The 15,485-nt window shown below is 42.7% G+C and overlaps 1 protein-coding gene across 5 annotated transcripts in view; it reads left to right on the top strand.

Moving 5' to 3' along the window:
• Positions 1–15,485, top strand: part of LOC145356310 (neuronal-specific septin-3-like) — a 264,326-nt gene that overhangs the window by 187,198 nt on the left and 61,643 nt on the right. For all 5 annotated transcript variants that reach the window (XM_080208914.1, XM_080208915.1, XM_080208910.1 and 2 more), the window contains one exon: positions 15,234–15,422. In XM_080208914.1, coding sequence (XP_080065040.1) covers positions 15,234–15,422 — 189 coding nt within the window. The remainder of the gene's footprint in view (positions 1–15,233; positions 15,423–15,485) is intronic.

The following is a 15,485-nucleotide window of genomic DNA, read 5'->3' as shown; positions in this document are numbered from 1 at the left end:
AACTTGCATTTGATCCAAATATTTTTTGCTGTTCAAGTTTGCATGACTGGTGAAAACTATTTATTATTGTGCACCCACGTTAACATGGTGCCATGGTTATTGTTCACGCCATCTTATTTCTTCAAGTAGTATGTAAAGAGGAAGTTAATAAATTTTCTCAAAAAAGAATAACTGACTTAAAATGAATACAAAAAAAAAGAAATTGGAGAAGATAATATTGCCTGTAAGAATTTCTTTTAATCTCATGCCTGGTAAGCTAACTTCAGTTGTAAACTGCCAGATCCATTGTTCGTGCATTGAGCAAAGCCAGGTGGTGTGCAGGGAAATGGGATTCAATTCATTGATGGGCTGAAAATTGCAAGTACAAAACTTCTGGCATTTATTCTTGCATATGCAGCTAGCACTGGGATGAGGTTCCGAAGAGGTACTAAAACGTGGCAACATGATATTGATCCTACAAGTTTTGTGATTGCACTTCTAAGTATGTTTATCATGTCCATAAATTTTTTTTTTGCTATATATTTCAATTCTTGAATAGTTCATTTCTTTGAAATTCTGGCCCTGAAGAGCCAGATTTGAGATTGTCTTCCAGACAGTCTATTTTCTTTTTGTTTAACTTAGTCTGATGCTGGATGGCTTCATCTCCAGTGCTATAAACCCAGAATATGTAATTCAAGGTGAGGGGGCAGAAGGTTTAGGAAGGACATGAGGAAAGCCTTTTTCACTCAATGGGTGGTGCTGAGACTGGAATGCGCTGCTTGGGAGGGTGGTAAAGATGAGTTGCCTCGCATCCTAACTGGATGGGCATTTCACACATCATAACGTTTAAGATTGTGGGCCAAGTGCTGGTAAATGGGATTAGGTGGAAGGTCAGGCGCTTTGCATGTGGGTGCAGATTTGATGGGCAGAAGGGCCTCGTCTGCACTGTATGATCCTATAATCTGCTCACTTTATTAAAGCACTAAAAGGAGCCTGTGTACCGTCTTGTCCCTATCTGCAGCAGTCTTAATGTGGCAGGAAGACAAAGATCAAGTTTGCTTTAATGCTCTTCTTCTCCTCCCCTTCTCCAATTGTTTCTCCAATGGTGCAGAATTCCCATCGGTGACATCATGCCTGTATGTATATGGTGACATCCTCCTGTGCTTGGTGACATTACCTGACCCCTGTTGAGAAGATGTCCCATTTTGGTGAACTCTGACACTGGCTATGTCTCTAATTTCCTTCAGTGTTCTAATCCTCACAAACCCCCTGAACTCTTTATTCCCTGTCCATTCCTTCACTTTATCCAGCAAACCTTCAAGGGCCAGCACCCTCAAGTTCTCTCCCTAAATCTATTTCCTCATAATCCTTAAAACCTTCTTCAATGATCAAGTTGTTAACCATGCCTCCTAATATGTGATACTTTGGTGAGTTCCCGTGTGTTTTTGTAAAGCACTTGGAAATTAACGGAGCTGTAGGAATACAAATAGTTCCTATTGCAATACCTGGAGTGCAGATTGAAATGTATGAAAATGTTGGTGGTAATATCCTTCAGGTTAGATGTTAAATCGGCCTGAAATATCCTCAGTGCTGAAGTGAAGAGCAGGGGAGTTCTTTGAATGTTCTGGACAAAATCAACCAGCATCAATTTAAAAGTAAAATCAAATCATCTAATATAAAAAGCTTAAATCCAATTGTCCAAAAATTAGAGCTGTCTGCAAACTGAGTACTTTTAGAAAATGGCACAAATTTTAATTGAGTGAAATAAATATATATATTACTCAACAATTTGGGAAGACACTCAGTTGGCGCGATGCGGCAGTTATTCATGTTGTCTCTTGTGTGTCTGTCAATTCGTGCCCTTCCAGCAATCTCAACCCCAGTCAACCCAGCTGGGCCCTGAATCGTCCAGAGCTCAAACTGTTCCAATCTGAAATCCAGCAAATTCCAAAACCTGGCAAAGCCTCGGACCTGAAGTTTTGAGATACTTTGCTGTACAAAAACAAAAAATCTGCACGTACTCAGCAGGGTGGCACAGTGGTTAGCACTGCTGCCTCACAGTGCCAGGGACCCAGGTTCAATTCTAGCCTTGGGTGACTGTCCATTTGACGTTTGCTTGTTCTCTCCATGTCTGCATGGGTTTCCCCCGGGTGTTCCGGTTGCCTCCCACAGTCCAAAGATGTGTATGTTAGGTTGGTTGGCCATGCTAAATTGCCCCTTAGTGTCCCAAGATGTGTAGGTTAGATGGATTAGCCATGGTAAACATGCAGGGTTACGGATTTAGGGGAAGAGAGGTAGGATACTCTGTCAGCAAGTCGGTGTAGAATCGATGAGCACTTTTGCATCACAGGGTATCCACAATTCTATTCTATGATTCAAGATCAGGCAGCATCGGTGGAGAGAAAAACAGAGTTCATGTTTTTAGGTTGGTGACCTTTCATCAGAAAATAAATTCTGTTAATTCTTCGCTGCCTGTAAAATAAAAAAACCTTTCTGTACCCAAATCAGCTGCCATGTTTCCAACAATATAACTGGGACATGATAAAACAGCAAAACTGAAGCTTCATCGAATGTGAAGTGCTTTGAGATGCTCAGAGGTCAGGCTGTATAATTGAAACTCTGGTCTTTTGACAGGAAGATATTGGAAAGTGGGAGCTGGGGCAACAAAATGTTACATAACGTAGCTACAGAAATCAAATTCCAAATGGTCATCCCACTGTTCAGAATCAAGCCTACCTCTTTTTTGAGATTACTTAATCCTGAAAAGGAATATATCAGTTCTGCAAGTAGAATTGTTGGACAAATTGTTACATAGTTGGAGTTGAAATTTTTGGATGTTTAGATCATAGAATCCCTACAATGCAGAAGGAGGCCATTCGGCCCTTTGAGTCTGTACCAACCGCAATCCTACCCAAGCCATATTTCCATAACCTCATGCACTTACCCTATTAGTCCCCCTGACATTAAGGGCAATTTAGCATGGCCAATCCACCTAACCGCACATCTTTGGACTGTGGGAGGAAACCGGAGCACCCGGGGAAAAAACGGCAGGCCAGGAATCAAACCCAGGTCCTTGGCACTGTGAGGTAGCAATGCTAACCACTTTGCCATGTATTGATACAGGCTACAAATCTGTACTGTTCCAATAACATAACTTAATGCCAGATTCAGTCAGGTATTCTGTAACACAACAGGTGATATCTCTATTTCCCATAGCATCTATCCTTCTAGAAGGGAATTTCGCCCAGGCAGGGGGAGGTGGATTTTAATGAGCATGGGAAATTAAAGCCCTCTCTCCCCTGAAATTGAAATTGGGCTAGTATCCCGCCGTTTCCAGGTTTTTGCAGGATGGGATCAAAGGCAGTGGAGAACCCTCTTGTATGTGTTTTTTCAGTTAATGTAATTAAAAAGCCAATAAAGAACTTTTTCATTTCTAAATTTCCCAGACAGGGAATGTATCTTCTACTCTGACAGCAACTCAGCAGGATTACCGAGGAGAGCCTCTTCCCTGAAACTGACAAACTGATCAGTTACATTGGAGAGCTTTAGTCCTTGGGGTCATTGATAAATTGCTGGTCAAAGCAGTTCTCTTTCAGACAGCGTGATCACTGTTTGACTGGCCGATTGGTGAAGACAGCTTCATGCCCTTCTACAGGGCAAATGGGATGGACATAGAAAACCGGTTGCAAAGAGGCAAAACCCCCAGAACAGGGTCCACAGGCAGAGGATCATCTCTCCTGACATGACTGGGCACCAGTGCCTCAGGAGACCCTAGCTTTCGTGGCAGGTCACTGCTGACATCTGCGGGTTCCTGGGACAAGACTTCTTTCCTAGTGGATCAGGTAGCATACATTGCCAGTCTCTGTATGGGTGTTCAAAATGACTTGTGGAGAAGAGGGAAGAGTAACATTTGGTGATGGTGAGGCATGGGGATTGCAACAGGGAAATAGGCTGAGGATGAATGTGAATGTTGGTTGATCAGGTCAGGAATGGAAGATGCCTGGAAATTGCGGTAGGAATGAATGAAGGTACAAAGTGTTTTGTCTTAGTGCTGTGCAGGAGAATGTTTGGAAAAGAATGTCGGACTTGGCGCTGCGAATGTGACCTCTCTCAACCTGTCATGCTCTCCGGATGCCGTGGATCTTTCTACTCCAGCAGGGTTACAGAGGTTCCCAGGTTAGAAGGGCTGCACTCTGCTGCTAATCCCTGTTGCCACTTCTATCCTCATCTGTTTAGTTGGAAAAGCTGTCTTCTTCTTCCCACCCTTGGGAAAGCTCATCACAATGCAGTCCCTCAGATCTCAGAGCAGGAACCCCAGGTAAGAGGGAGTGAACCAGGAACCAACCTTCCCAGTTCTCTTGTGATTGTTGCAATCTCAGAAATCCAAATATTGATACCCCGTGGTGTCTGTCGGGGTCCTTTTGGTTAGAGATCCTTGCTTTGACAGAATGGACCATTATCTCACCCACTCTGCAGGAGATGGTTTGCTAATGCTGAGGCTGAATTTGAGAGTCATGGCTAAGCTCACCCAATAGAAGATCAGGCTTCTGACCCGAAAATGGTCCCAATGTTTTGGCAGGGACTAAATGCAAAGGGTTCCACTCATAATCTCTGTCAAATCATCCGAATATTCGTGCATGTGGCAGTTTTGTGCACATACACTCATGCCTTATAAAACTAGGTAGAATCTGTTTAATCTCATTTAAGGTGCTTTTGCAATTGTATAGGGGGGCACTAGTACCTTCAGTTCCAGCTGCACGTTCATGCATTGTGGCAACGTAAATAAAAACTTAATGGGACTATGAATGCACTAAAATTGAGTATCCTTCTTCCCAGTCTCTGTGACTCTAAGTTAATTTTGACTTCGGGCTGACATGTCATGAATTGATATAAACGCCTTGCTGAGACTAGTACGTATTCATTGATTTGAAAGGAAAGATTTCACCTCCTCTGTCTCAGCTGAGTTCAAAGTCAGATTCCAGAAATGAAAAGGTGGTGTTTCAGTGCACTGTACAATCATGTCCTCATTGAAGAAATGACACCATTTAATGTAGGCTAGATCCAAATTCAACATTAGGTGTTTAAAGACAGGATTGTATGAAGTACCTTCAGTATTAAGATCCCTTCCCTGAAACTACAACTGATATGGCAAGGCTGGCAGCTTTTCTTAATCAAACTCAAACAATTTAAGTGTTCCCCTGTGTCCCATAGACGTGGTCAAATTGACAATTACAAATAATTTGGCAGACAAACAAACTGTGCAGTCAAAACTAGTTTATAACAGAAAGTCATCATTGTGATTATTTGGCAAAAAGAAACACTTATATTCTTTGTAGTACAATTGTACTTTAGCAACAGTTTAACTGTTCTTGTCGGTCCCTGTTCCTCATGAAATTTCTGCTCCAAGATCAGTGGGCTGGAAACTATGCATGTGGCTTCCAGCCTCCACATTCACTGTCTCCCATTTGGCCCAGTCATGTGAGCTGATCATTTATGCATTTTATTTTGTGACAGTAATAGCTCAAATATTCAGAGAGCCCACTGGTGCACCAACAGCAGAATGCAGGTTCACGCCCGCTGTTTCTTTGAAAAGAAGTTCCCCCTCTTTCTCTGGGTCATTTGAGAGGAGACAACGAGCAGAGGTCAAAGATGAAGCAGTGTGCAGAAAGGAAGGTCCCAGTTATAGTCACCTCGGCCACCTTCTGATGGATACTAATGTGATGGCACTAGCAAAGTCAAATGGAGGATTCTTTTGGTAATACGCTGGAATAATTCCTATTCATCAGTTAGGTAAATAACAACATTTTATTTAATATAACCATAACACAGAGGCTTGCAGCCTCATGGCTGATAGTCAGCTCCCGAGAAGGTTCTGGAACCTTCTCCACCCTGATCCCTAATTGGTTCCCCAGGTACTCAGCTGACAAATCCTTAAAGGGACAATCACAGTGGTGTGGTGTCTGCAAAGGAAACGATTGTATTTTTCAGCATACCAAAAAAGCACTCCATTTTTACTTTTTAGTCTCCGCCTCTGAAAATGCACATTGGCAATGAAGTCAAAATCGATGGAAATCATTCAAAATTCATATTTTCACAGTTACTTCATCGCAGTCTTGATGCAAACTTACTCATGACAAACAAATAAACTTAATTTTATATTGAGGAAATACATACCAAATATCCTTCTGCTTTTGGAACTTCCATACATCTACGTAAGAAGATGAGATTCTGGAATGCAGAGGGCATGTTCATTAGCTGTGAAGCACTGTCTGAGATGTAAGCTATGTTCACTGTTTTAAGCATATAAAGTGCCATGACTTCCCTGAGTCAGTTGTGGAACCTTCATGACGCCTAATTGGGTAAAGTGGTCAGTGAGGTACTTGGTGTATAGGACTCTGGCTGGTCAGAGCACAGAGTGGTGGTCGTTAGGTGGTGGCAGGCAGCGGTGGGTGGGGAGATGGAAACATTGATTACTCTTTCCTGGTTGTGCACATTGAGGCTTTTGTGGCAACAATAAAAACAGATGCCAAAACAAACTTCCGACAAACAGGAATGTTTGTTTTTTTTCCTTGATAAAAGTAGAGCAGATACGCATCATGAGAAAATATGACAGATTATTTCCAGGCAACAGCATTAATGGCTTCCTCTTTAAATTGGAGGTTGACTGTCTCTCTCCCTCCCTTTTGTGGTTGAGGTTGGAGAGCAATTTACATTTTTATTACTCAAAATATTATTTTAAAATAATAATTCTTCTTTATAGTAAATTGAGTGATAAATGTGTTGATATAGTTTGTTATCAGGGTTGCTGAATGCCATAGAAGTTATTGTATGTGCGGGAAAAGTGTTTCTATCTGACCAGCGTTGGAGCAAACTTAAGTGTTTTGCAGTATTTAATTAATTAAACAGGTTCGAGATGTCTGACTCTTTTTGCATGGAATCCGTGAAGTTTTGCAAAATCAAGGAAGCCTTGAAATTTTTACAGTCTGTCTTCAAATCTCAGTGATTCAGCAGCCTATCATATCTCTGAGAGTATAGCTCAGCTCCATACAATGATTTTCAAAATGACCACAACAAAAACAGAAAAATGCTGGAAAATCTCAGCAGGTCTGACAGCACCTGTGGAGAAAGAGCGCAGCCAACGTCTCACGTCTTAGATGACCCTTCTCAGAGCTTGCTGAAGGGTCATCTAGCATCGAAATGTTGGCATCTATGGGGAAAGAATAGAACCGTCAGACCTGCTGAGGCTTTCCAGCATTTTTTAGTTTCCTTTTTTGTTTCAGATTCCAATATCTGCAGTATTTTGCGTTTTTCAAAATGACTACAACTGATTTGCACAAAAAGGTGGCAGAAAGATTCCAGAAACATCAATTGGGTGACTGGCCAGTTAGTTGGTTTGCAGAGGGATGTTGGACAGGACACCAAGAATACTTCTGGCCTGCTTTGAATTAGTGTGGGCGTTTGAACTGGAAAATCCACTGGAGGTGACACAGACATGATGGACTGTACTGTTCTCTTATAATGCTGTAAACTTTCACTGATTGCTCTGAAAGAGGGAGGTATCTCATGCAAGGAGCAAATCTCTGGCAATGCAAGATTATTTGCATTGTTTACATGCTCAAGTCTTGCCAAGGGACTGAACAATGCATTTCTGATTTGGTTGACAATGTTATCAAACATGTGCCTGCCTGGCTTATCTCTAATTATTCATATTTACAACTTCATTTTTTATAACGTGCAAGGTCACAGTTAGCAATTAATGTTCCATACGGCAGGACATGGATGGAACGGAGGCACAGTGGTTAGCAGTATTGCCTCACAGCTCCAGGGACCTGGATTTGATTCCCAGCTTGGGTGACTATCTGTGTGGAGTTTGCATATTCTCTTTGTTTCTGTGTGGGTTTCCTCCGGGTGCTCTGATTTCCTCCCACTGTCCAAAGGTGTGCTGCTTCGGTGCGTTGGCCATGTTAAATTGCCCCTTAGTGTCCCGGTAGATTAGAGGGATTAGCAGAGTAAAGTATATGGAGTTATGGGGATGGGAACTAGGTGGGATTGTTGTTGGTGCAGACTCGATGGGCTGAATAGCCTCCTGCGCTGTAGAGATTCTGTGAATCTTGAAGCTACGTTCCCTGTCTGTGAGATTGTTGGCAGGGGCTCAAGACCTGGTGAAGCCAGATCGCGATCTCTGATTTTCACCATCCCTCGCCAGCAACATAACGAGCAAGAAACTGGTTTTAATACATTTAAAGAAATCTAAATGCTTTTAACACCCTTACTGGATATTGCGCCCCCCGCCCCCAGACAAGATTTTTGTACCTTGACCATGCTGTCAGTGGAGTTGGTTCCCAGCCTCAGGAGAACAAACTGCGCCCACTCTTTTTGTTGGTGGTTAAAGACCTGGAGAGAGAACTACTGGAGCTGGAAAGTTCCACACCAGTTTCCTCACCGGAAATGACACTCGGCCAAATTAAGATTCCACCCACTGTGACTTGAGGAGGGATTGTAAAATTTTCAGAGCTTCCTCAACTTTGCAAACTTTCACAGATTCCAAGTAACCAAACCCAAGTAACCCAAATCTGTTCAATTGATTGAATACTGCTAAACACTTAAGCTTCTGGATGATGCTTGCTCCTGCGCTGAGCAGATGTTAAACACTTTTTTCCCAGCACGTATGAAAAATGCAATTGGATTTAGCAGCCTTAATAATAACATGTATCAACACAGACAGGTTTGAAATAATTTGGGTTGGAAGATTAGGAATTCCTCTAGTTGAACCAAAATTTTGTCCTAAAGCACCACTTAATGCAAAATCTCTCAAATTGCTGGTAAATACTGAACTTGCTCATTTTGAATTCTCGCTGCAAACTCCAAACACATACTGTCTTGATTGACGACTTGCATTGTAAAGTGGGTAATGATTACTTCGGTATTAATGCCCCTTTGTTCATTCTTTGGAACTGTGCACATGACTTGGAACAAGTAGGTGTGGCTTTGATTTTATGCCAAAAGTTGAAGAACATAGCGACCAGCGTTTGGTAAGTGTGAATGAATCCGCTTGATAATATTTTTTAACAATCTATCGATGTGCCTCATGGATTCTTCCTTGAAACAGACAGGGATTTGGAGAAAGTGTGTCGTATTACCAAATATCAATGCTGTTTGCTGTTTCCTCACAGCCTTGTGAATTTGGTCATCTGTAATCAGACAAATGAATTTGCAGTAATTCCTGACAGACTTTTGTTCAGTTATTGCCTATAACGTGTTAATGACTGCAGGTTAGCTCGATAGTACTGTGCAGGTGCTAACAAAAAGCTGTGTTAAAATATTGCTTTAGGGTTCATCCTGTATTTAAATTACTCTTACTGAACTGTAATCCATGACAGGAAGTTGCCTGTCACCTTTTTGGAAAGATATCAGTTTACATATACAAAAATCCACGAGTCACTTGTAACATCCCACTTCCCACCACTTGAAACATAGTTCAAATGCTTTGTCTTTTTAATTTTCACGCATGTGTCAGCAGAATTGTATAGAGCAAATGCCCAATGCAGTGACTGTTTTATATTCTTGATGGTTAATAGTCGTCTGTTGTTCTTGCTCATTGGTAGTAGTTTAGAATTACGGTTTTGTGGGAGGAGAGTGAAAGGGATACATTAAAAGGAAGCTTCTAGTTAATTTAGGACACTGAAATTGAAGGTTTGCAAAGTCAACAATCAACATAAAATCTTGAGATTTTTATTTTTTTTGTACAGGAAAATGTACAAAATGTACAGCCAAAACAGCCTTCGTAATGGAGTTACCGACCTACCTCAGAGATCTAGATCAGTCATTTACATTGTTCCACCAGTGATTGGATATGTGTCTATACTCAGGCCAAATATCCGACACTCTACCTTGACTGACCCCATACCCATGAAGGCCTGCTTCATTTTGTATGAGCCCCAACGATGCTAAGACCAGAGGGGGAGGGGGGAACCAGGTGAAACATTCCAGTAGCTGGAATCCTACTTGATATTGTCTGGCGCAAAGAGGAAGAGTGGCTATTCTCTTTTAGAAAGAAAAGAGAGTATTTATTGTACTTAACATCCCATCTAAATAAAAATGATAATAAATGGCCCAACATGCTTGCACACACACATCCAAATGTTCACACACGCCTAGAGGAAGAGGCAAAGCAGTTTAAATGTCCAAAAAAACCTCTCATGCCCAGTAGATTGATGTCTCGGACTCAGTGGGCTTTCTGAATTACATGATGGGGCAATTTGGTAATGTTGATGGGCAATTTCTATTTAATTCAATTTCTAGTGGAATCATAGAATCCCTATAGTGCAGAAGAAGATCATTCAGCCCATCAAGCCTGCAGAGACAACAATCCCACCCTCCCCGCCCCACTGGCCAGACTCTATCTTCTTAACCCTGCTAATCCCCCGACACTAAGAGACAATTTAGCATGACCAGTCCACCTAATCTGGACATCTTTAGAGCGTGGGAGGAAACAGCAATACTCAGAAGAAACCCATGCAGACACAGGGATAAGGTACAACTCCAACAACGCTCCTAGAGTCCGTAGACTCTGGATTGGTTTTTAGGTGCTATCCACTGTATGTATAACCAGTAGAGCAAGATATAGGGCTCAAGCTTCCAGAACGCATGGCAAGCGAGAGAGAGAGGGAGAGTGTGTCCACTTAGAGTCCACTTTCTTCTGCATCTGCATCTTCTGTTCTGACTGGCCTAAAGAGAATCAATTTCCTCAACACAGAAGAGGGTTGGTTGACACATCAGATGATCACTTCTCACCCACTAACCAGTTACTAAAAGATGGTCATTGCAATTTGATTCCAGGTTTAGATATGATTGGGTTATGGCTGGAAGAGTTCTCGGACAGCCAAGGACTACTATCAAAAGTGATTGCATTTATTGAGTTGCTTCACATAGAACTGAATATAAAGGTGCTGTCTGGATGTCTTGTGAATGGGTTAGGAAATGGACCATTCACATTCCTCTCAGATGATTGTCACTGATGGGTTCTTCTACACAGCCTGACTCTGTCTTAATGACTTGGTAGTTTATAAAAGAATTAAAGGCAAATGAGGCCAATGAAGCTCATACCTGTTTCCGTGGCTTATTTTTTGCCCGTAGAACATAACGTTAGCTTGAGGGCTGCCATTTGCATCAAGCATGGCTGGTCAGCACACTCTCCCATTCTTGCTGTCTGCTGTGTTGGAAGGTTTTGCGCATTGATAATCAGTCATGTTAGTCATTACGTCCCGTGGCCATCCAAGTCCTGAAATGAGATGCAAATCCAAAGTTTGGGGCTTAGAGGCAGAAATGCTACCACTGTGCCACAAGGTACCCCCACCTCTCTCCACACATTCACCACTGCCCGCCACCCCCCCAATAAAAAAATGAAGGGGGGGTTCTTTCTGGATTTTTTTTTCCCAGGTTTTTAATTGCTTAGGATGTTGGTTTAAGTAATGTTGTGAAATATCCCATGTAATGAGGTACTTTCAAGAGTGACGTATGTGCTGGCGTAATGCTAGCTAATCCATGCATGTTTTATGTTGAGTGAAAGCCTTCCAGGGTGTTGGTTATTTCAAGAGGTTCTCAAGCAAAAGCTTCGATACATAATTAGATTTTGCGAAACTTCCATCTCATGTACAGCTCTTAAAGAACCTGATATAATTTGTTTTAATGGGGTGGTGGGGAAGAGAAAGGGAAATGGTTGAGAGGGAGACTATACGTAATGGCCAGTATCTTATGTTACCTGAAATCCCTGTGATGTCAAGTGGTAATTGTGTAATATTGTTATTTCAAATTTGCAGCGTAAAACTTGAAATCTCCTCGAGTCTGCTCCGTAATATTGTAACTAAAAGAACTGTAGCGTCCAGCTACTGTTTTATCGGTGATCGAGATTGCAAAAGAAATAACTTGTAATCTTTAAGGCAGTGATGAGCAACCGAGGATAGTGAGGGGGCCAAATGAATGACATTCCTTTATGCCAGTAGGCCGCAAGATTGAAATCCGGTTTCTTGACTGACCGTGACTCTCTGAATGAGATTGAGTACCTGTCTAATGTTTCATAATGAGTTACAGAAAATACTTAATCATCCAGATATTTATAGAACTATCAAGTTCAAATGGTTAAAACAAAAGAAATATTTACGTTTTGGGCACGGGGAGCACACAGCTCGCTCAGTTGATGTTCAGGGTGGCACGGTAGCACAGTGGTTAGCACTGCTGCTTCATAGTTCCAGGGTCCTGGGTTCGATTCTGACTTGGGTCACTGGCTGTGTGAAGTTTGCACATCTTCCTCGTGTCTGCATGGGTTTCCGCCGGGTGCTCCGGTTTCCTCCCACAGTCCAAAGATGTGCGGGTTAGATTGATTGGCCATGCTAAGAAATTGCCCCTTAGAGTCCTGAGATGCGTAGTTAGAGGGATTAGCGGGTAAACATGTAGGGATATCGGGGTAGGGCCTGGGTGGGATTGTGGTCGATGCAGACTCGATGGGCCAAATGGCCTCCTTCTGCACTGTAGGGTTTCTATGATTTCTGTGTTTTGTGAATAGTCAGTATGTACCTCACTTCACTTGTTTTACATGGCATATCACTTTAGCCATAGCGGTAGGGAAAGAAAACTGTCCAGATGGAAATTGATGGAATGTGACAACACTGCACGTGGGCAATGGTCATGAAAATGTTTGGTGGGCTACGTTCTGAACCCAGATGGGTTGCCCACCACTGATTTAAGGGATCTCGGTCAATGAACAAACTGACTGACAGATTTTTTTTATGATGTGGGTATGCCGGTGTTGGACTGGCGTAAACACAGTAAAAAGTCTGACAACACCAGGTTTTAGTCCAACCTATTTATCAAATAAATTTATCTATTTATCAACCTATATTATCAAATAAATAGGTTGGACTAAAACCTGGTGTTGTCAGACTTTTTACCAGATTTTTTTTACACAGAGGGTGGTGGGTGCCTGGAACTCGCTGCCAAGGGAGGTCGTGGAAGCAGATACGATAGTGAGTTTTAAGGGGCATCTTGACAAATGCAGGAATAGGATGGGAATACAGGTATACGGTCCCTGGAAGGATAGGGGGGGGTTTAGCTCAGTTGGGCAGCATGGCCGGCACAGGCTTAAAGGGCCTAAGGGCCTGTTCCTGTGTTGTAATTTTCTTTATTCTTTGTTCAGTGTTGGCTTCGGCAACAGAGGGCAGAATTTTCCCCCAGAAAAACCTAAGGGTGAAATTTCCTCAAAAATCCTAAGTGTGGAACGGGCAAGAAAACAGTCGGGTTTCTTGCCAGTTTTTTCAGCAAGCTAAGAAATGGGGATTGATGGTACTCTGTGCAATGTAGGAGCCGCAATGCGAATTTCACCAGAAGTTTGGGGGAGGGGAGAGGTGTTGGGGGCAGGGGTGGAGGTGGAGTTTCTGAGCCTCAGCTTGTCTGTGAAGCCAGCTTCTGAGCTCTAGGGGTGCCATTGACTGATTTCACCCTCCAACCCATGGACATCACCTCCACCTCTGGGCAGTGCCAGGGTATCCTGTGAGCAGTGCCTGGCCCTGCCTCATTCCATCCGGGGGCTTCAATGGCTTTTGAGCCTCCTGGCATGGCCATTGCGCCTGATTTCCGCTAGTGGAAACCAGTAGTGATTCTCGTGCCATGCCTGAAGGTCGGAAGTTCCTCAGGAGCTGAGCATCAAACGGGCTATACATATTTAAATACTACTATAAATATGCTAATTGGACTCGCACCCTTTCTGGGCACAATCCATTAGAATGGAGTTTGACTCCGGGTGCTAAGCCTATTTTGAGGCCCGTATACAGTTTATGGGATCGGTGCGATCTGCACAAGGCACGGCGAGGTTGGAAAATCGCCCCATTACTTGTGACTGCACAAACAAACTTTGCTGTAATTGTGTCTCAAGGAATGTTGATAACACACTGGGGGGAACTGTGGGGTAAGCTGCAGTAAAATACTTGAAGTGTTGGCTCGCTGTACACACTCTATTCATAGGAAATACTGCAATCTTTTACAATGTTTATTTCTATTTTCTGGAAACCTGGCTTGTAGTAGATGTAACTTGCACCACCACCTCTTTCCAAAAAAACACAAGGGCATCCAGTGGGGACTATTACTTGACTGAAATCAAAACACGTGCAACACATGGTTTTTGAGTCCAGTTTCCTGAAAGTTGTTTTAATATTTTTGCATGTGCAGTGAGATGTTGATAGGTGGGAATTTCCCTTCCCTTAGCAGGGTGTTCTGCGGCAGCAGGGGCAGCCTGCCATTAGCCAGCAGCGAGACCTTTTAGTCCCGCTTCTGACAATGGGGTTTCCCATTGTTCACACCCTCTGTGCCGGGAACCCATGGCAGGGAGGTTTGCCATCGGTGGGACAAGAAGATCCCACGGTGAGAACAGCCAGAAAATCCCACCCATTCATCCTTCTTTGTCTCAGTGGCTGGAGTTATAAAATGGAGGTCTGATATTTCAGGAGCATAAAATGTAATTTCAGCTAGAATAGAATTCCCACACTATAGAAGAAGGCCATTTGGCCCATTGAGTCTGTACTGACCATAATCTCACCCAGGCCCCATTCCTATAGCTCTCATTTACCCTACTAATTCCTCTGACACTAAGGTCAATTTAGCATGGCCAATCAACCTAACCCACATATCTTTTGGCTGTTCTCTTTGTCAGCTATCAGACTGCTTGGTTTGTTTTTTTTCTAATCCTGGGCCTACGACGAAAGAGCTCTAAAAGAACGTTTTGAGGTGCGAGCGATGCGCATGCAAATGCATACTTATATATAGCACATAGGAAAGAGGCCCACAATGTTGTGTTGAACATGAGCCAAATTAAACTAGTCGTTTCTGCCTGCCCTTAGTCCATATCCCTATATTCATTGCTTAGCCAAAAGCCCCTTACGCACCCCTATCGTTTCTGTCTGCACCATTGCCCCCGGGAAAGCGTTCCAGATTCCTCCTACTCTGTGTGGAAAAACTTTGCCTCTCATATTTCCTAATTTCCCCCTCTCACCTAAAGCACTTGTCCCCTAGAATGAGACTTTTCAACTCTGGACTATCTATGTTTAAGTTCTGAGGCCCATTTTTGCACAGCCCTTAGCCTCGTATCTCACTGATTAGCTCTTTTTTTTATCATTTGTAGCAGTGCAGTGATTATTGCAACAACAACTTAACCTATACATATGAATTTTGTTTTTTTTTGTTCTTCTCTCTTTCCATACTGGTAGGTGCAGAAAATAGCTCAATCAAAGCCAGCATTATGTCTGAATCTTCTCGAGATGCGAGCATAAAGCAGCCCATGCAAAATGAGAAGCCAGGATCTGACCACTTTGGCTACGTGGGCATTGATTCAATTCTGGAACAGATGAGGAGGAAAGCTATGAAACAAGGATTCGAATTCAATATAATGGTTGTAGGTAAGTTATCAAAGAAGAAAAGTTTGCTGTTTTAATTAACCCAGTGGTCTGATGATTTTGAAT

The sequence above is a fragment of the Carcharhinus amblyrhynchos genome, chromosome 21 (assembly GCF_965287045.1).
Source record: "Carcharhinus amblyrhynchos chromosome 21, sCarAmb.v2.hapA, whole genome shotgun sequence".
NCBI classification, from domain to species: domain Eukaryota; kingdom Metazoa; phylum Chordata; class Chondrichthyes; order Carcharhiniformes; family Carcharhinidae; genus Carcharhinus; species Carcharhinus amblyrhynchos.
This window is presented reverse-complemented; position numbering and strand designations above follow the sequence as displayed.